The sequence below is a fragment of the Canis lupus genome, chromosome 10 (genome assembly GCF_048164855.1).
Source record: "Canis lupus baileyi chromosome 10, mCanLup2.hap1, whole genome shotgun sequence".
NCBI lineage: Eukaryota > Metazoa > Chordata > Mammalia > Carnivora > Canidae > Canis > Canis lupus.
The window spans coordinates 57,289,092-57,310,689 of record NC_132847.1 but is presented as its reverse complement, the minus strand read 5'-3'; the positions used below and the strand labels follow the sequence as shown (position 1 = coordinate 57,310,689).

At 50.4% G+C, this 21,598-nt stretch overlaps 1 protein-coding gene across 1 annotated transcript in view; it reads left to right on the top strand.

Annotated features, from left to right (window-relative positions):
* GABBR2 (gamma-aminobutyric acid type B receptor subunit 2) overlaps positions 1-21,598 on the top strand; it is a 370,018-nt gene that overhangs the window by 329,916 nt on the left and 18,504 nt on the right. Inside the window, exon 14 of the mRNA XM_072842074.1 lies at positions 20,509-20,619. Coding sequence (XP_072698175.1) covers positions 20,509-20,619 — 111 coding nt within the window. The remainder of the gene's footprint in view (positions 1-20,508; positions 20,620-21,598) is intronic.

The following is a 21,598-nucleotide window of genomic DNA, read 5'->3' as shown; positions in this document are numbered from 1 at the left end:
AGCTCTTGGGGAGTGCATACTATGTGCTAGGCGCTGTTTCACATGCTTTACTCCGCCAGCCCTTTAATCCTCACGACAAGCCCATGCAGCACTTGCCATTATATTCAGACAAGGAAACCAAAGCACAGAGGGGTTAAGCGACTAACCCAGAGTCACACAGCAGGTGCGTGCATAGCAGATGGACTCTGGAATTAGGCTTAGCTTCAAATCCCAGCTGAGCCTCCTACTGTGTGAAGTTACCTAAGTGTAGTGGGTGGAACTGTGACCCCCAAAAGATATATCAACATTCCCACTCCCAGAATCTATAAATGTAACTGTATTTAGAAAAAGGGTCTTTGCAGATGTAATTAAAGATCTTAAGATGCAATCGTCCTGGATCACCTAGGTTGGCCCTAAATCCAGTGGCAAGTGCCCTTATAAGAAACAGAAGAGGACAGACACAGAGAGAAAGCCGTGGGAAGGGGAAGGCAGAGGCTGGAGCAATGTGGTCACAAGCCAGGGAACCGCAGCCACCGGAAGCTAGAAGCCACACAGGATTCTCCCCCAGAACCTTCAGAGGGGTGAGCCCTGCCGACACCTTGCTTTCAGACTCCTGGCTTCCAGAACGGTGCAAGAATAAATCTCTATTGTTCTAGGGCACCCAGTTTATGGAAATGTGTTAGAGCAAGCCTGGGGAACTAATATGTATAGTGAGTGGCAACTTCTGAGGGCCACGATTTCTTACTAATATTCTTTCTTCCTAATATTAATAGTACCCAGGGCTTTAGGGAGGATTAGAAGAGCCAGTGCCTGCAGAGGCCTTACCCTGTGCCCAGCACATCAAGAGTCCTCGATGAAGGTTAGCTATTACATGGAGCCGTATTTGTTACCTGGCCATTGGCCACCCTGCCCCGGGGCCTCCTGAGAACTAGTCCTAGATCTTGCCATTGCCCTGTGTCTGGCTTCTTATCACTGGGCCCCCTGAGCCCAGACCAGCATGTTCCTGGCTGAGGAGCCTCAGAGGAATCGAATCTGACACCCAAACCCAGACTGCAGAGCCTGCTCCTCTGAGCCATCGTCACCAGAGCTGCCAGAGCGAGACGATGAACATCCACTCATGGCGTTTTAATATTTCACCCAAGAAGTCATTTTCTTACATGAGTCAGACACAGAAGGCTCAGAGAATTAAATAAGAAAGGTAACTCTGGGCCAGAGTGATTTCTGCCAACGGGTGTGGAGGATTTTCCTGTGTCCGTTCGGCTCTTTCTTTCTTATCTGTGTCTTACAGCAGACGGGAAGCCAGCTGACGAGAGATTGCATGTTCATACCAATTATTAAAAATATATGGCAGCCTTCTGGAAGTGCATTCACATGCCAAGGAAATGGAATGCATTCACAACCCAGGCTCTTGCACTGTGGGCTTTGGAGGAATGGTGAGGTAGCCATAGGTGCTACAATCCAAGGTTCTGATCCATATTTGGCCATCTCCTAGCTGTGTGACCTTGGGTGAGTGACTCACCCTCTCTGAGCCCCAGTGCCTACTAGGAAATATCCATGCCTCCCTCACAGGTTTACGAAGAGCATTAAGTGGTCTATCACGTTCAAGTGCCTAACACTGAACCTGACCCATTAAAGAAGTTCGATCATTGCAACTTTTGTTCTCACTCTTGACTGAACTTCCTGACTCCATAAGGAAAGTAACACAACTGCCCTGCCAGCCTCCCAGGGAGGTCCTGAGGAGCAGTGCTGCATGTGGGGTAGACTAACACATTCTGGTGCACTCCTACCAAAGTCCACTCACTTAATCCTTGCAGTCACCCTGAGCAAAGAGAGTTCTGTGCCCGTTTTGCAGGTGAGCATCTAGAGGTGCACGGAGTCAGGTGACAGGCTCTGGACCATACAGATAGTAAGTGGGGCCCAGAGACATGAAGCCAGGCCTGCTGCTCCCCAAAACCATACTCCCTCCATGCTCCATGCTGATTCTCACATGAGACCATGGATGAGAAATTGCTTCAGAAGTAGCAGAGCTCCACCCCAGGGTGAGGCCTATACTGTTGTTGTCTCCAGCATTGGTCTGTCATTGGACATCTAACTGCTCTCTGATCCACGTTTTCTGCCCTCACTTCCCCCTTCTAGGCATAAACCCCTTGGATCAGTCTCATTTGACCCACTGCATGGTAGTCTATGAACTTAAGCACATGTGGTCAGAACGCATCCATGCGTGCACATTCCTCCTGCCCTGTGCCTTCTCACCACCCACACCGCATGCCCCACCCACACACTTTCATGCCCACATCCAGGAGGCCCTCAGCACAACATGCCCTCTGTTATGAAGAAGCCCTAGTGATGTTCAGCTGCACCAGGAGGCTGCAGAGAGACAGGAGCCATTCATTCATTTGCCAAAACCTCATTTGCTGGGCCCATCTGCGTGCCAGAGGCTGGGGCCACAGCAATGGGTGAGGCACAACCCCTGGTCTCAGGACTCCCCCAGTCCCAGGGGGACAGAAATGTTCATTGACCATGTCAGTATAGGTGAAAGTGCTAAAATAGCTCAGCTCCCCGCCCTATGGGATCACAAAAGAGGTGCCTATTCATCCTGCCTTGAGAAATATTTCTCAAAAAAAAGGACAGAGAGAGGACATCTCCCCCACCCCAAGTCTTGAAAGAACAAGTAGGATTTGGATAGTTAAGGCAAATGGGAGCTGTATGAAAGTCTGGCATTTCCTCAAAAATTAAACTGTTACTATGTGACCCAGCAAATCCACCCCTGGGTATACACGAGAAATGAAAATGTGTTCACTAATAAAGCAGGAAAAAAAAGTGGAAACAGCCCAAACATCCGTCAGCTGATGAGTGGATGCACAAAAGGTGGTCTATCCTGGTGATAGAATATTATTCAGCCATAAAAAGGAGTGAAGTTCAAATACACACTGCAACATGGATGAACCAGGAAAGCATTATGTTCAGGGATTGAAGCCAGACACTACAAACCACATATTGTATGATTCTTCCATATGAAATGTCCAGAAGAGGCAAATCCACAGAGAAAGGAAGAAGATTAGGGGCTGGGAGAGTGAAGTGAGGGAGTGACTATGAGGTTCCTTTCTGGAATGATGAATGTGATTTGAAATTAGATAGTCGTAATTGTTGAACAACATTGTACATATACTAAAAAACCACTGATTATACATGTGAAAACAGTTAAGATGATGAATTTTGCCATGTGAATTTTATCTCAGTTTTTAAAAAGATAAGTAAAGGTAGACAGGGGCTACACCAGGTGAAGAGCATTCCAAAGCAAGGGTAGGAAGAGTGGGAAATGCTTTTGGGGAACAGCAAGTTTTGATCCAACTGGAGCATAATGCATTGTATTTTTCTACTGTTGCTTCACAGCTTTAGAAGACTACGTGATTGTCAGCCCTAATCCCTACAGTAGCCATTAGGATATTTTCAACTGCAAGTAACTTAAATTGGAATGTACAGTAGAGGCAACCTACTGGCAATTTGGAAAGGTCCAGAGGTAATGTGGACTTCAGGCCCAGTTTGATCAGGGATCTATTCCATTTCTCCATTATTCTTTTGTCCCGGTCTTCCTCCATGTATGAAATGTGTCATCACACTAGCTTCCCACATGTTATGGAGATATGAAAAGAAAGATGCATTACATTTAGAAAAATCTTAGAAATTTTGGACCAAATAGAATTTTAGCTGAGCTTTATTTTTTTTAATATTTTATTTATTTATTCATGAGAGACACAGAGAAAGAGGCAGAGACATAGGTGGAGGGAGAAGCAGGCTCCCTGCAGGGATCCCAATGCGGGACTCGATCCCAAGACCCTGGGATCATGCCCTGAGCCAAAGGCAGACACTTAACCACTGAGCCACCTAGGTGCCCTTAGCAAGTTTTGCCCTGGGCAAAACCTCAAGGAGTAGATATTAGAGGCAATGGCATTCCTGGTAGATGAAAATCCTTGAGCAGGAAAGTTTTGCTATGTCTGGGGAAGAGTTCAAGAATCAATTAAATCTGGCTGCTTTTTAGTAGAAAGAAGGTAAGGGGCTGGAGGGAGATTAGACTTTAACCTAAGAGATAATTGGGAACCATTAAAGAAATTTTAGCAGTGGACCAACGTGATAAGCTCTTTATCAAAGTTCACTCCAGTTATCAGATTATATTTTGGCATTATTATTCCTTTTCTTAGATATGATAATATTGTTATTGTGTAGGACAAGGAACACATTCATACTGAAGTGCTGTGGAGTCTGAAATGTACTTTCAAATGGTCTGGGGAGTGGAAATGTGTGTGTGTGTGTGTGTGTGTGTGTGTGTGTGTGTGTGTGTACAGAGAGAGAAAACTCATCAGGAAGCTTTTGGGGGGTATATTGCAGCAGGTGTGATAGTAGTAACAGCTGGTCCTGAAGAGCCCTTCCCTGGGGGTTTTCCACATCAGTCCATTTAAACTTCAATCCCATGAGTTGAGTTAGGTATCCTGTTCGTGCCCATTTCACAGGCGGCAACAATGAGGTTTAATCGCTGCTGCAAGCTCCCATCATTTGCAAATAGCAGGCGGACTGGCACTCAGGCAGTCTGGCCCCAGGGCTGGCTGGCATCTTGAACCACCTCGTATTAGTCTCTCATCCTAGACTAATGCACTTCCTCATATTCTCAGTGACTGGCTGGCTGACGGATGATTGATCTGTTTATCTTGCCAGAGAGAGAGTCAACAGCAAATTTTGGCCGCAGCCTCATTGGTATTTTTGCAGCGAATCAAGACCTATTTATTACTCATAGAGTATTTTGGGGGTCTGTGGCAAAAAAGAAATGCAAAACTGAATTTCACTTCTCTGCTACACTGCTCATTCTTTTTTAATAACGCTCTCTTATCAGCCTCCTGGCAGCTTTTGCGTTTCCTGTGCATGTTAATTTCTTTATTATTAACGTTGGTCTCTTTGGTTCAGCCCAGCATATCTTGGTGCTTTTTGTTTCCAGCGCGCACTCATTTTGCCTTGTTCATTGGCAGACGTGGGCCCAGTTCCTGTTTCTAAAAGGGATTCTTTGAGCCTCGGTAAACACGTGGCTTTCAATGAGTCCTGCCATCCTCATTCCCATTTCCATCTCGGCCACGACACTAATAGGGTGTTCTTAACGTTACCTCAAATACAGGCCGTCTTGTATCAGGTTTCTGACATTCTTCCTCCACCATTGTCTTCTCTCTGAGTCGCAGCTCAGAGAACCCCACAGCCCAGCCCCGAGTGAAATGATAAACAATAAGATGTCCAGGGATTGAGACCTGGTGTAGAAGGAGATGGGGGTTTATGAGATGTGCTTGGAGGGTGATCCGGGACCAGATCCCGGGAAGACCTAAGCGTTAAACTGAGAACTTCAGATTTTATCCTAAAAGCCAATTCTACAATATTAAATGCTAATCTCATTAGGTGTCCCAAAATAAAAGAGAATGGGAAGTCATTTAAGAAACCCCAGAAACTATACATCTGCCTCTTGGAAATGTGCAATAGGGTTTAAGATGTTAAAGGCTCTGAAACGTCCTACAGTTTAAAAAATTGTTTAATTTTGGGGCACCTGGGTGGCTCAGTCAGTTAAGTGTCCAACTCTTGGTTTTAGCCTGGGTCATGATCTCAGGTTGTGAGATTGAGCCCCACATCAGGCTCCAAGCTCAGTGAGGAGTCTGCTTCAGATTCTCTCCCTCTGTCTCCCCTTTGCCTTTCCTCTTGCCCCCCACTCAAATAAATAAATAAATAAATAAATAAATAAATAAATAAATAAATAATCTTTTAAACAATTTTTCATCAAACATTTTAATATTTAATAAAACAATTTTAATTAGCATTTCTACAAGTTCTTTGGCCATGGAGCCCTTTTTTTCATGGAGCATATTTACATTTACATATTCTGCAGAATATAATTTAGGAAGTGCTGCTGGTGGGGACAGGGAGTCTCTGTGGGTTTCGAGCATGAGGGAACATACTTAGACTCTGTTCTAGAAAGGTGGCCCTGGCAGTCAGTCACCATGGGGGGAGACCAGAGGCAGGAGGGAAAGAGGCCCCTGAGCAGTTCAGGCAAGACGTAATAAGGATCTGAAGCAAAGGTTTCAAATGTTTCAGTGTTTTCTTTCTCTTTTATTTCAAGCTGCATTGTTGTCTTAAAATTGGAAAATCAGTGTTGCTATAATAAATCATAGCACAAGGATTTTACTCAGGCATAAAATCTGAATGAGAAAAGCAATCTGTGCAATCTTGCATCTTCAAAGGAAGCATTTAGCCCAACAGGGTGTTGGAACACAATAGCCATCTGCTTCTGCAAATCACCAGAGTTCATCAAGCCTTTCCAATCAAATAGACCCAGATTCACGTCCCAGGTCCACACCTTCATGGCTCTGTGACCCAGGGCAAGTGGCCACACTTCTCTGTGTCTCTGTTTACCCACACCGTAGAGGGGAGAGATAATAACCCTTTTCTCACAGGGCAGCTTCAAGGCCTGCATGCAGTGACATGTGCAAAGTCCCTAGCCTGGTGCCTGACATGTGATGGCAGAAACAGATGTCATTGCCCTTCTCCATTAGCAGGGATAGGCTGAGCGGGGCTGCAGTAATAAAGAAGCCCTAAATCCCAGGAGCTAAACGCATCAGAAGTCTATTTCTCACTCATTCACAGTCCACCTGTGAATCTGCTTGGTCTCCAGGGTAACGGTCTTGCGCAAGGCAGCTCAGCGATCTGGGTCCCACCCCCTGGCACTGGCGTGGGTCTTACGACACACAGGTTCTAGGCTCCAGCCCACAAGGGGCAGATGTCACTTTCTCTACAGCGCACTGGCCAGAATGGGCCATGTGACGCCCACCTACTGGTGAAGGGTCCACTGTGGACCAGCAGCCAGGGTGTCAGGGGAAGCCCCCTCGTCAGCCCCCTCCACCTCTCTTAGCCTGTTTCCTCATCTGCAAAACAGGGCTCGCACTTCCTGCCCTACCCTGCGTGAGATTGTTAGAAGGGCACACAGTTCTCACATAAGTACATGAAAAATGCTAAGTTAACGTTGAGAGGTGATGGTGTGCTTACTTTTCGCTGTGCTGAAGCCACGCCACTTTCTGTGGCTCATAGGAAACACCTTCCACCCTCCTTAACTCTAGGTTCCTCTTATCTCCCCCAACCCCCACACCCTGGCTCTAGATTGCTCACTCTCTCCTCTCACTTGGGCCTTTGAAATTATTTTCCAGTTTGATCATTAAGGTCACCTCGCAATAGGCTTAAGCAGCTGAGTTTTGGAGTGGCACAGTACGGCTGCACATCATGAGGGATGACAGGGAGATGGCAGAGAGAACCCTCAGGGGTTCTGCTTCATGGGATCTATGGTTTCTTATATCTCTAAGGAACACCAGACGGGGGTGTGTGTGTGTGTGTGTGTGAGAGAGAGAGAGAGAGAGAGAGAGAGACTATTTCAAGCACTGATATTCCCTAAAATGTGGATGATGGCAATGTGGACTGTCAAGCTCTGCGGTGTCCTTCAGCTGCCAAATAAGCAGTGCAAGCTCAGGGGACAGCCCCAGGTGAATAGGGCTCTAGGTGTAGGGAGGGGACAACACTCTTGCCCTACTCAGATCCCCTGGGAAACTTGTGTTCTTGTAAGGGACCCAGACCTTTACAGGGGGTGGAGAGAGTGACAAGATGAAGGGTGGCCAGGATAGGGAGAGAGCCAAAAACTGTGCCATGTCGAACGGGTTGATGCCAACCCAAGCAAAGAGAGGTCTCAGAGGAGCACAACCATAAGAGCCAAGGAAGGAGCCCCGACCTGCAGGGCCCCAGAAGGCAGAGCCCAGGACCAGTGGGGGAAGCTCTGGGGCTTCAGATCTCAGTCTAGGGTGAGAGAGAACATTCACGGTTTAATGTAACCTATCCCAAAATGAACTGGGCTGCTGGGCTGCCTTCGGAGGTGGTGGCTCATCAGCAGAGGTGTGCACAGAGAGGTTGGATGAACCCCTGGCAGAGAGTACACAGTAAGGAATGGAAGTAAAAGAAAATGTCTGGGTCTCTTCAAGCCTAAAAGGCATGTGAGTCCCCAAACTAGAACAATATGATCTCAGAAGACTTTATATATGTATCTATAAAGAGGAGAGAGAGACAGAGAAAGAAGAGAAAGCACTGGCAAGGCGGAAAGAAAGAGGCCTAGAAAGGCGAGCCGGCTGCGGGGTGAGGCCGGGGGCAGGTCCACTTGCCAGGAGCAGGTTGCCGCTCAGGGATCCCCAGCGAGGCCGGCGGTGGCAGCACCAATTACTACATCCTATTTTGGAACAATCTTTGCAGCATTGCACTTTGGGGGCTCCCAATCCGCCTGCCTCCCTGAATGACAACAGGAAAATGAAACGGATGCATTGTTCTCACTTGCATTACCCTGGGGCGTGTGTGTCTCCGAGCTTTGTAGTCTTTTGTCTGACTGTGCTCTTGCTCAGTGCTCAGAGCAACCCTCAAAGCAGGTGACTCTGGCATTTCTCAGAGGAGATCCTGAGGCTCAGAATGAGCACGAGACAGAGCTGGGGCAAGAACCCTCATCCAGAGGCAAGGCCGGTGGCTGTCCGTCATCCCAGGGCACTATGGTGTCACCCTACTGCCTCTTAGCCAAGGGCAAACAGTAAAATCCGAGATGCAGCAGGGAACGGGAGAGGGAGCACTTGACACTCACCCAGGCAGCCACCTTCCTTTCTCCTTGACGAGCTGGAACTCCCAGAACTAGCCAGAGTTCCCGGGAGGAGCACCAACAACAGACAGGGCCCCTGGGCTAGGAGTCAGGACACCGCTCAAGTGCGTGCCCTTGGGTGAGTTACGGCCTGTGCCTGGGCTTGGTTTTCTCTATGCAAAATGGGAACCAGGCTGATGGCCCTACTAAATTTTTAGGGTTGTTAGGCAGATCTAATGCCTTTGAAAAACCATAAAATTGAGTGTGCGTGCAGCAGCAGTGGTTGACTGCTCTGTCCACGATCCACAGGCTTCAGCTTCCTGATTCAGAGCATCCTCACACCCTGGTTCTGTCCCCTCCCTGTTCACACCATGCTGGGCATGGACTTGATAGTGGCCAGTCATGGTGAACCACCAGCCAGGCTGTGCAGCTGACCCCCTTCAAGGGAGATGAGGGACACAGCACCTGCATGGCCAGGCCAGGGCTGAGGAGGGCCAACTTGGTGGCTGTGAGGTCTGGGCTGAGCAGCAGGAATGCCAGTCCCCACCACAAGGACTGGGGCCAGTCCTCTTGAACAGGGCCTTGTGGGGGCGCTACTCAGTTCTGGGGCCACAGACCTCTCCCCAGACCAGGGGGAATTACCCCCACAAAGAGGCCCTTCGGCCTGAGGGGTGCAGGCCTAGAGGCAGGATGAGGTGGGTGGGCACTTGAGCAAGCATGCCCTGGCCAGACTGGAAAGTACAGGAGAAGGGGCTGCCTTTGGCCAACTTGGGACGAGGATGAAATCTGGCATAGGGCAGGGCACCAGAGTGGCCACAGGGACAGCTCATGGCTGGAGGTGCCTGGCCATCTGTGGGCCCTGAGGCCGAGGAGAGCCCGTCTTGGGACACTTGAAACCCATTGCTGGCACTCTAGTGACCAGGCCACACTTTGGCATAGTTCTGGATTTCTGGGTTTAAAGCAAAGGTTTGGGAAGTCGGGCAAACCAGGTTGCAAGTCACAGCTCCATCATTTAGTGCCTGCGACGTTGGGCATGGCACTCAGCCTCTCTACGTCTCATTTAGCATCCCCTGAAAAGGGGCTCCCTAGAGCTCACCCCTTGTGATCGTTGGGACGCAAGGGACAGTGTATATGACACACTTTGCCCGGAGTCTGGCACACAGTGAGCAGGCAGGAGGTGTGGGGGGAGACAGGAGATACAAGAGGGGGAGGGGTACTGGGGACTGGAGGGAGAGGAAATGTCCAACACGGTACGTCCAACACGAGGCGATGGTCCTCCCTGAGGAGAGGCAGGAAGCACAAGGAGCCTTGGAGGGGCAGACACAGGACTAGGAAGATTTCAGAGACGAAGGAGTGGGTGCCGTTCACATGGTGGTGAAGAAAGGACATCCCAGGACCAGGAGCAGACATTACGGGGCCTGGCCATGGATGGATGAGGCTGGTGATGGGCAGAAAGGCTGGAGAGATTGGGGGTGGGGGGTGGGCATCGCACAGGGTTACGGTGCTGGAGTCACGGGTCAGGGCATCTTTCCTGTGGGTTGAGAAGCCGTGGAAGGTCTCTGGGGTAGCAACCAGGGTGGAATTTGAAAGGAAGAGACGCCCAGAGTCCTGGTCTCACTTGGGTGGAGAGTGGAGCAGTTGTCTGAACTGACCACCCTGGGAGGAAGGGCAGGTTTAAGGGCGAGAGCGATGAGTTCAGACTGGATATGTCAGGTCAAGGAAAGGAACGCCCCTCCGGGGGAGGACCAGGGTGGGAGCTGGGGCGGGGGCAGGGGTGTTGCCCAGGAGAGGGGGTCGTGGTGGAGCACAGCGTGTGGGGCTTTCCTTCCCTCATTTTGCAGGCAGTTCTAGGTACTTGCCTCGTGAAGCTCTGGGTTTTGTTTTTGCTCGAGGTTTGCTTTACAATATCCCCGAATCTTACTGCCCCTGTGGGCTCTGAAGGACCCAGGTCTCCCCTCTCGACAGCCCCTCTCGTCTCCCACTGCTTTTTTTATCAATTTGCTCCTCCTCTGCCACCCAGATTGGGTACCCCAGATCCTTGCCGGGCCCGGCCTCGGAGCTCACACACACCCTGGGAAAGGCCATCCTGCGGATTTCTGCCCCATGGGTTGGGGCCTGAGGGGTCCTGGCATCCCGATCCTGCCGAGGTGGTACAAGCCAGACCCCAGGCATCAGAGCCCGCGTCCCATCTGGTGCTGCTACCACAGAATCGCCAAATGTTGGCACTTGAGGGGACCTCCGAGGCTAAGGGGTTTGCTTGCCCCATGTTGGCCGGCAGACTTGCTTCTTCTACAAAACTCAGGCGACCATATGAATAATTAGCTCGTATTTCTACATATCCCAAAGTCAGCTGGGGACTCATGGGCCTTGAGATCTGGGAAGAACTGGACAAGCAGTACAGACGTGGGTAGACACCAGACAGACCCAGCTCACGCAGACAACCCTGGGCTGCCTGGTGTGTCTCATTCAAGGGAAGCCAGAAATCTGGGTGTTCCTGTGAATCACCTGAGTTTCAAATCCTGACCGTGAAGACAAAAAAATTCTAAGTGCTGTATAGATCAAGTAAAACACATCCATGGCCCACACACCACCCAAAGGCCACAAGCTTCTCTGTTCTAGAACAGTGGGGAAGACTCCGCACACCAGCGCCCAGCCGTGCCCTGGTGACGCTCTCTTTCTTGAGGATGTGCTGCTGGGGCATCATTCCATCTGGGGAGGTGTGTTTGGGCACGGGTCTCCTTACCAGTACAGCCAGGCTTGGGGAAAAACACATGATGCCACCACCCCCGTGTTGGGTGGGTGCTGCAGACCATGAAGCCAGCACCTGAGAAGCAGCAGTGCCATCGCCCATTTGCAGGGGGCCTGGTGAAAACCCCTCCATGATCAAGCACCTCTTGGCTTTGGGTCCAGTAGCAACACCTGTGAGTTCTTCCTTCTCCAGGCTTCCCCCAGAAGCCTCAGACGCAGGCCCAAGGAAAATAGGAGCTCTTTTGAAGACCCTCTCCCCAGGGAGGGGAACAGAGCCAGGCCACAAGGAAGGACAAAAGAAGTTGCAATGCCCCCCACCGGCTCTGCAGGAAAGAGAGCTGGCTGGCCTTTGCCTCTGACTTGCTATGCAACCTTAAGCAAGTCTCTTGTCCTCCCCAAGTCTCAGTTTCCTCACCTGTAACACAGGTATAAAGTCCCTGGCTCCTCCACCAGACTGCCCTGAGGTCAAAATCAAAGAGAGATTCTAGCATGAACACATATGGGCTGCAAAGGGCTAGAAGGGTTAGGACCTATAACTAAACTTGTCAGCCCCTAACTTCCCCAAGACGATTCCCACCCCACCGTGATCCCTATACAACACGGGATTCCCCGCTCATTCCAAGGTCAGATTCAGAATGTCTCTCTGAATGGGACCAGGCAGGGGTCTTGCTGTCCCACTGGGGTCCTGATGCTGACCAGAGCTGCTTGCCCTCCTCAGCCAGGTTCCAGCTACCTCACCTCCTGCCACCTCATCTCCCCTCTACAAAGCAGGATTCCATGAGGATGTGGCCTGCGGGCATTGGGTGAGTGGCTCTGGGGTCCATGCTTGTTGCTCTGGAAGCTGTTGCAGATGCACCTGAGCAAGAATATATAGCATCAGCAGATTGGATGCATCCAAAAGCCAGCTCCAGGGGACTGATGGGGCAGTGCCAAGCACCCATGAATGTTGACTGGTGAGCAACTCGCGAGGCCGGCCCCTCTTATGCCAGCCCACGGCATGGTCCAGTGCACAAGACATGGGACCAGGGTCAGGATAACTTTATCTGGGTCTCCACTCAGTCACCCAGGTGCTATGAGTCGTCTTCTGGGCCTCAGTTTCTCCATCTGTATAAAGAGAAATTGGACTAGTGCATGATCCTTTTCGTGTTTGGTAATGAAGAGCCAGGGGAGGGAGATTTGGCCTGTCATGGTGACCACAGGACACTCCTGGCAGTTGGGGCCCACGGTCTAGGGGCTCTGAGTGCCTTGCACTGAACCAGACTGTCCCTCACAACAAAGATTTGTACCCCCTCCAAAGGAAAAAAAATGCAGAAGCACCCCTGTTGAAACACCCTGGTGGATGATCTCACAGGTCCCTTCCAGATCTGGGATTTGGAAAACTTTCACCCAAATTCACAACCAAACATTCTAAAAAGAAATTCTTACCTTGAAGTGACAGCTTCTAGCTCTGCTGCCTCAGAGATGTGGGACTGCTGCTGTTAAGATAAGCAGCCCAGCCCCGGAGGGATCCGGAAGGTTCCTCCCGGCTCCAGTGCTCTGTGACTCTGCAGCTGGAGATAATGACGATGGTTTACACATAAGGAGCGGGCTTTCCAGCCTCTAAAGCCTGCTAAACACACCATTTACCTCCTTTGATCGTCTTGCCAACCCTGGGAGGTTGGAGATGAGCAAACCATGGCTCAGAGAAGGCTTAGAGATGTGTTCAAAGTCACACAGCTGGCCAGTGATGGACCTGGGGTCTGAACCCAATACCCTTTCCTCTCGCCCAGACTTCTTTGACGGGACTCCCTCGTCATCTCCCCCAGAAAAGGCAGTGCTGACTCCCTTGCCTTCCCAGGAAAAGAGAAGCACCTCAGAACTCTGAAATGCATCCTCCCCTCACCTCACCATACACACTCAAACTCACACTGATATACACACATATTCACCTCCAGTAGGAAAACCTACCAATTTTACCATATATTTCAAAAATCAACTTTAGAATTAGAAAGAAAGCAAGCAAGCAGCCCGAATGGCCCAGGGAAAAAGTTCTGAAAGCCAGCTTCTGGGAGCTGGTCAGAAGGTAGAAGGCACCCCCTCCTTCAAAGAAGCACTGGCCAAGTGGGGCTGGGAACCCGACATTCACAGCAGTGGGTCCGAGGTCTGAGGGACCAGGACCCTGTAATCACAGGTACAGCATGTGACCTTGTGCCTTCACTCCTGCCACCCGGACTCCCCACCCTCCATGCCCAGACCTGCACCCTGACCAGCCCTAACCACCCCGGCCAGCCCCACACGGGACACCCAGAAACACAGTACTATTGGGGTCTGATCCGCAGCTAGAATATACCGACCATGCACCTCAAGTTTGCGCTTGTGCTAGGCTGTCGCTCTGTGTCACAGGTGTGCGAGTGATGAGAGAGTCTGCATTCTTAAGCAAAGATCTGCTAAGCCAAGGACCAAATGTCACTCTGTTGTTTAAGACCCCTTAAGGCCTTGCTGCCCAGATGGCAGTCCCTGGACCAGCAGCATCAGTGTCATCTGGAAGCTGCTAAGAAATGCCACATCCTGGGCCCCACACAGACCTCCTGGCCCTTTCTGCACTTCAACAAGCTGCCCAGGTGGCTCAGTATCCAGTGGGAAGCAGGGCTGGCCCCTCACTACTCGCCAGCCACACCGGCCTCCCTCTGGTTCCTACAACACGCCAGAGCCCTTGCTGCCGGCTGTTCCCGTCTCAGGAATGCTGGCCCCCTAGGTTCGCACGTGGCTGCTCCCCCTCCCCCTCCAGGCCTCAGACCTTATGTCACCACTTCAAAAAAGCCTGCCCAGGCTCCCTGATCTGCAGTCAGTGCCCCTCTTGGCACCTCTCAGAGTAGCTCGTGGGTCTCTTCCCACATGCAGCTCTGATCGCGTTCTCGCCACAGCTTGCTGTGTGGTGTGCCCGTGCCAGCGTGCCCGCTCCCAGAAGGCTAGCACCCTGGGGGCCTTATACGCCCAGGACGGAGTGGATTCTGAATGAGCGAGTGGAGGACAAATACAGGCATCCCTAACCGGGCCGTCAGTTAACCCTTGGACTCACTTGCAAGGCAGAACCTGAGGTCTAGGAAAGGGTGGGGCATGCCCACGGTCACCCGGCAAGTCTAGGTGGAGCAAGACCAAAGCCTTTGACCTTTCAGGACCGGGCACCTCAACCCACGCCCGGCGCCCTGCCCGTCGGTGCGCGGGGCCTGACAAAGCAGGCCGTGAGCAGGGGCCACTGACCTACATTGTGAGTAACTGCATTCTGCAGAGGGACTCTCGGGCCAGCTGCTCTCCTTTCGCCGCACAGATGGGGGAGGCTTTCCCGGGCAGCTTCTGCCGCCTCCCGCTGCGCCGCGGTGGGCCGGGAGTCAGGTGTGAGCACTTGCGGCCTTGGCCATCACGGACAGGCGTGGCCTCTCTCTGGCCGCTGCGCCCTGTCGCGCAGGAAGAGCATTTTATCAGCTTGCATTCAGCTGCCGCCCCAGAGCATGGCCTTCACGGAGCTCCGGGGGCTTCGCGGGGAGGCCTCTGCCGAACACTTGGCAATGAAGTCGTTCCTCCCCCACGCAGCACCTCACAGTTTATACAGCGGGGTGCTAGGATTATACCCACTGTCCCCTTGGAATGTGACACGGTGCTTGCGAGAGGCAGGGCAGGCTGGGAGAAGCAGATGGTGAGGGAGGAAAGAACACTGGCTTGGGAGGCTGACAGGGCTGCGTTGGAACCCAGCTCAGACACTGACCAGCTGGAGATTTGGGGCACGTTCTTTCATCTTGCTGTGCCTCTGTTTTCTCATCTATAAAATGGACACAACAGGTTGTTGGAGCTTCACGAGGCTTTGACAAGACAGCATATGCAGAGTTTGCAGCTGTCATCCGTGACAAGCGGCACTTGGCGTTCTTGGGGCGGCTGTTAGTGGGTGAAGTCGACTCCCTCCCCCTCCAAGGCTGTCTCTCGTGGAATTGTCCTGATCTTACTAGGATGGAAGAGCCCTGAGGACAGGGCTTGTGTCAATGCTGCTTGTGGCTGTATCCCAACCCCCTCATGCCCAGAACAGTACCTAGCAGGTGGCAGTGCTTCATAGTTACATTGGAATGAATGATTGATTACTTGGGTAGTTGCCCAGGTGGGCAACAAGTCAGGAAGAAAAATAAAGCAGAGAAAAAAACAATTCGAGAGCTCTTATAGGCCAGTCATGCATGGGAATTGATTTAGACCAGTGGAAATGCTGCAGTCCCCAGTCACATGGAGAGGCGGGGCTGAAATAACGGCTCAGACCCTGATAGGAGATCACAGCATGGCATCTGCAGGGGTCAGGGCCCTGGATCGCTGGCCCGCACGGAGAGCAGGATGAGCGTAGGGTCAGCAGGCCTGGGTCCTGCAGCCCTACCTTCCCCGATAGCTGTTACCCTCCCACCCCACTCCTGCTGTCTGCAAGGGGTGGGGCCGGTCCTCCAGGGTGCCTCGAAATCTGGCTTCCTTTGAGACCACTGGGTGCCTTCTAAAGTAGCATGGGATGCTGCTGACGGCTTTGCGGGCCCCACTGAGCCACAGAAGTAGCTCCGTGTCCTCAGTAGAGGGTGAGCTGCAGCCGCTGGGCCAGACCCTCCGTGTGGGCCTTGGGTGCCCCCTAGTGGCACTTTGGTGTATGACAACGATCCCAAGTAAGTGCTCAGGCGGTGGCGCCTTTCCACGCCCCCACTGTCCCCTCCCCTCACCCCTGCAACCCACCCTTTGCATCATTGAATGCGGCTCTCCCCCTGTGTGTGACTGCTCAGACCGCTCTGAACCCTGGTCCCAGGCACTATTACAACTGATCAGATGAGCAAAGGCATGGCTTTTATGGTCGGCTTTGAGATTCAGTACCTGACTGTTCAGACTCCCTGTCCCCTAGCCCCAGAAGTACATGAACCTTCTCACTCCTAAAACCACCCCAGCCCCTGCCGCTCTAATTCACATAGAGTGTGCAGAGACATGGGGTTGTGTGAGGATGATGTTAACGATCAAGAGATTTTTGTGGTTTATTTCTGTATCGGCGCCTGGGTGGTGGGAGCATAAGGTGGAAGCAGCTCTGCCCACCCCCGGGACCACTGAGTTCTCTGAACACTCGACTGACCCTTGATTTTTTTTTTTCTGCCCTCCCCACCTCTGCAGTGGAGGCTGTGCTTAAGCTTATTGAGATGGGTGGGGGGCTAAGAGACCGGATGTAGGAATTAGGATTCAGGATGGGAAGGGTCAGAGCAGACCAGGATGGGGATTGTGAAGGGGAGGGTGGCTCCTCAGAAGTTAAAAGATAACCTGGCTAGAATGTTAGCTACAGAAGGGGAAAAACAGAGCTAGCAGCAGCTCAACGAAAGCTACCTAATGGTGTCTTAGGCAACCATAAGGAACACATGAATCACCAGTGGAAGGTAGTTGTTTAGGAAGCCGAGCAGACGTAGAGCAAGGGCACAGGCGGACTCACTCACTACCACCTGGAGCGTTGAGCTCGATTACAGGCCTATAGATCAATGGTAAAGTGGAGGAGGTTGAAGGACCAGGTCGGCTCATGGCGGGAGGTGATGTGTATGGTCACTGCAGCTCTTTCCCTCCTGAGGAAGGGCTTGCAGGTGCAAGGAGGGGGCTTAGGATTACTCTGAGGACCCCAGAGGAAAGGAGGCAAAGACCAGTGGGTAGAGGTACAGGAGAAGGTTCTGGTTCAATAAAAGGATTGTGCAGCCACTCACCAAGAGTGGGAGGGGGTGGGCTCTCTGTCACTGGGACTGTAAGAGCCAGACAACCACTCAGCTTCCCATGAATAGAGTTTTCATAACATTGAACAATGGTATATGACAGCATCGGTCCTTTATACACAGAGAATCTAAGAGTCCATCATAAATTATTACCTTTCATTATAGAACAACAGATACTATCATCATTAATGGGTTTGCTATTCATGCATGACCGTAATGGGCCTCTGCTACTGCATTCTGATGTCTGCTTGGTTGTCAGGCATTAGAGAAACCCAAGTTTCACTGTTAGAAGTCACTGTTGACCTTGGGACCAGCGCCTTTCTCCATCTCCTCAATTAAACAATGGAAGGACATCAGGAAACCCCCATCACCATACTAGAATCCAGCCCAGCTCCTGGGTGGGTAGCAGTGGAGGGGAAATCTCTGGCCTCTCTGTGGTTCTTGGTGATCACCTTCTGCTGGGGTGACTCTTACTAGTGCCCACAGCTGCCACCACAGAAGCCTCAGGGAACCACTAGAGCCTGTGTGTGGACTCAGTGACCATGGAACCAAAGCAGCTGAGCTAAGGCTGTCTGTGGCTTGGGACAACAAAAGGAAAATCAAGCCTGAGAGAGCATGCAGCTGGATGGTCTGGTTACAGAACGGCCTGAGTGCACAGGCTCCACCTCCCTAGCTCTTCCTGCTTCCATGTGGAAGCACCATCATTCCCCAAATCACAGGAGCCCAGACCATTGCCCACCTCAAAGGTCAGACCAAGAGAGTGGGGCCAAGAGAATTGGGTGCTCATTCCCAGTTACCTAAGGCCTGCTTTCCACATCCAAAATATCTGTTCTTGAGTGACACTGTCGATGCCTACCTCTTACCCTCAGGCATGTGCCTTTTACCCTAGACCTTAATAGGACAATTCCATCCTAGACACAGTTCTTTGATTAAAAACCCTCAGCGGGTATCTGTTCTAAAGGCAAATAGATTTGCAAATATACCTTTAATTTTACTTTGTAAATTTGTTATTGGTAGTGTATGGATGTAGAAATTCTAAAACTATTTTGTGTCTATTTAGTATTGAGCAAATGAGTGACTGTTTTGATATTGTGGGAAACCAGGGATCTTACTATGAGAGAAGAACAATGCAAATACAAAATGGGAAGAAGCCAGAACCCTGTGGCATAGGATTTTATTTACATCTATCTATAAACAGATGGTAGAGAGACGAGGATAGGTACATAGAATAATGATGAATGGATGGAAGGATGGATGGATGGATAGATAGATAGAGGAAGAAGGAAGGAATGAAGGAAGAAAAGAAGGAAGGGCCTAGAAGTAATGATATCCTAGGAACAGCAAACACATCTAGTGCCCAGATCTTGGTTTTTTAATATCATTCCCCACCAAAAAGAACCAAGACTCCTCAGAGAAATGACTGATTCTAAGGTTGGAGAAAGGAGAGTACAAAGTCAAGTACTTATTGTGCCAAGAACTAGGAAAGTGCTTCCAAAAAAGTATGGGGATGTATTGAAAAAACACACGAGGCTGAACGAGGGAGTTTCCCACTGGCCAAATCTGGGGGAATGTGAACATCAAAATGAATGATAGTAATGGAAATGAAAAAGAAACCTATAAATGCATACTGATAGGGAAGCCCCGGTGGCTCAGTGGTTTGGCGCCGCCTTCAGTCCGGGGTGTAATCCTGGAGTCCCAGGATGGAGTCCCGTGTCGGGCTTCCTGCATGGAGCCTGTTTCTCCCTCTGCCTCTTTCTCTCTGTCTCTCATGAATAAATAAATAAAATCTTTTTAACAAATGCGTACTGATATACATAAATAAATGGGAAGAAAGGAAAGATCTTGTTTACAGTGGAGTGCCAAGTATTTCAATAAAATTATAGAGTTAAAAAAAGTCACCATTTTACAGCCACCAAAAGAATGTGACTCAGGTAGAAACCATCACTGGATGCTGAAACCACTGAGTTGGCATTTGTGAGGAAATAGGACACTCACACGGTCTCAAAGTATCTCCTACAGAATATTTATTAATAACACGGGGGAAACGGTACCTTTGAAGTGAAGAGATTGGGCAAACATCACCTGAACCAAATGATCAGTTAGCATCATCAATAATGGGATAAAGTGCCACTGAGAAGAAGCTCCAAGGAGGCAAAAACCTCACATTCCATAGGATTCCTGCCACAAATGCATACGCTGGATCTAATCATGAAAACACATTCGAACAAAACCAAATTGAAGGACATTCTACCAAATAACTGACCTGCATTCTTCGGAAATACCAATGACATAAAAGACCAAAAAAGACCGAGGAATTGTTGAAGATTATAGGAGACTAAATGCATGACAAGTAAATCAGGACATGGTCCCAGATTGGACCCTGCTTTGGAAAGACTACCATTGTCTTAAAGGGCATTATTGAGTCAATTGGAAAAATTTGAAAACTGATAGCACTTTAGATACTGTATCAGTTAAATTTCCTCAATTTGGTAAGTATATGTGGTTATAAAAGAGAATCTCCTCATTCTTAGGAAATACTTGCTAGGTATTTAGGGGTGAAAGGTCAGGATATCTGCAAGTTACTCTTAAATGGTTCAGAAAAAAACATATGTAGAATATACACTTTTTTTCATTCTCTGGGTGTGTTTTTCTTCTATTTCCACCACGTGACTGATTCTCATCCAGAGTTTCCCAGTTCAAATTCCTGAGAGAGAGAGAGAATGAGTTTGGGTAGAGTCGTCTCCACCATCCGTCTTTGAGCAGAACATGGTACTAGGAAACCTCTTAAGTCTCTGAGCAACTCTGGATTGACTGCTGTGGGTCAGGTCCCCACCCTCTGTCCAATCAACTTTGGCCCAGGATGGGTCATGTGGTACATTAACATGGCTGCCCCCACCGCTCCCTCACTGGGTTGATGGGCAAGAAGGCTTCCTTAGACAAGCTAGGCAGGTCCCAAGGCTGGGCCAGCCAGCAGCTACTGGTGTTAATCCCAGAGACACCTGAAGGCCTCTTGACATAACTTTGTGCCCTGTTCTCACCTTCACTCTTTCAACAAACATGACAGATGCATGCTCTGGGCCAGGTCTTAAGCTAAGTACTAGAAGCACAGGAAGTGACCCACTCCCTACCCTCAGGAGATCTGACTCATGTTTGAAAGGCATGAAGAGCACAGATAACTAGGGTGCAGGGCTGAATCATGACCAACAAATATAAGGCAGCCTCATGGAAACATGGAAGAGGAGTCCAAAAGGCCTCCTGGACAAAAGACTGGCTGTAGCTCATGGGAGGGAAGGTGGCCGTCAGATGGGGCCCTGGCTGCTGGAAAGGTGCCCAGTGCCACCCCTGGGTTTCTGTTTTCTCTTTGCACAGCCGGACCCAGCAGGACGGGACATCTCTATCCGCCCTCTCCTGGAGCACTGTGAGAACACCCACATGACCATCTGGCTTGGCATCGTCTATGCCTACAAGGGGCTTCTCATGGTAGGTGCAGAGCAGAAGGCAGAGGTTGGGGGGCTGCTTCTCTGTCAGAGCTCTCTCCCCCAGGGGCCTCTGTGAACGTAGAAATAAACAGGACCCCCAGGATGAAGCACTTACCAGCCTACCTCCGTGTTCGCCACATGTTCTCTCAATTCCCACAACAACCCTCTGAGATAGGTGGAGATTATACCCCCATTTCACTGATGAGGCTGATGAGGCTTGGTTTGCCCGAGGTCACTCAAGCTAGTAAGTGGCAGATTCAAGAGCTTAACCACAGAGTAATCCCAAAACCTGTTAGTTGGCCTCGCGTCGGCCACCATGATACTCCCAGAACAGCAGTCTGTCAGCATCTAGCACACGCTCACATCCCACATTTTACTGGATTCTCTCAAAATCTGTGGGAGGTGAGTGGAATCATCCTCATCTTATAGATGGGGAAGGTCAGGCTCAGAGAGGTTAAAGGGCACCTGGTAACCTCCAACCTCCAACCCCAGTACTCTTTCCACTCTACCCATTTGTTAGATCAAAGATCTGTTAGATCTGTGATCAAAGGTCACATACCAAGGCCACCCCACACGTCTGGAAAGACTTGAAAGGGCCGCCACACCCCACCTTATCCCACACTCACCCTTGAAGCTTCTCTCCAATCCTATGCAAACTGCGCCTCCCCTAAAATCCCTCCAGTGAAGGATTTTAGTATATGTGCTGCCGAAGCAAGCACCCTCCAGTGAAGGAAACCAGCTCCCGTACCCTCCTCAGGTCTTGCCATAGGAAAGTCAAGCCACCATCCACGTCTTTGTAGCCTCTGCTTAGAGCCAAGAATGAAGCCCTCTCCAAAACTCATATAAATTGGGATTTCTTGTATTGCTCAAATGCATCCATACCTGCTGCTGCTTCGGAGAACTGTTTCTGAGGGGCCACACACCAGAAGAGCATGTGCTAGGAGACCCTAGGCAGAGAGTGTCCCCCACTTCATACTAGT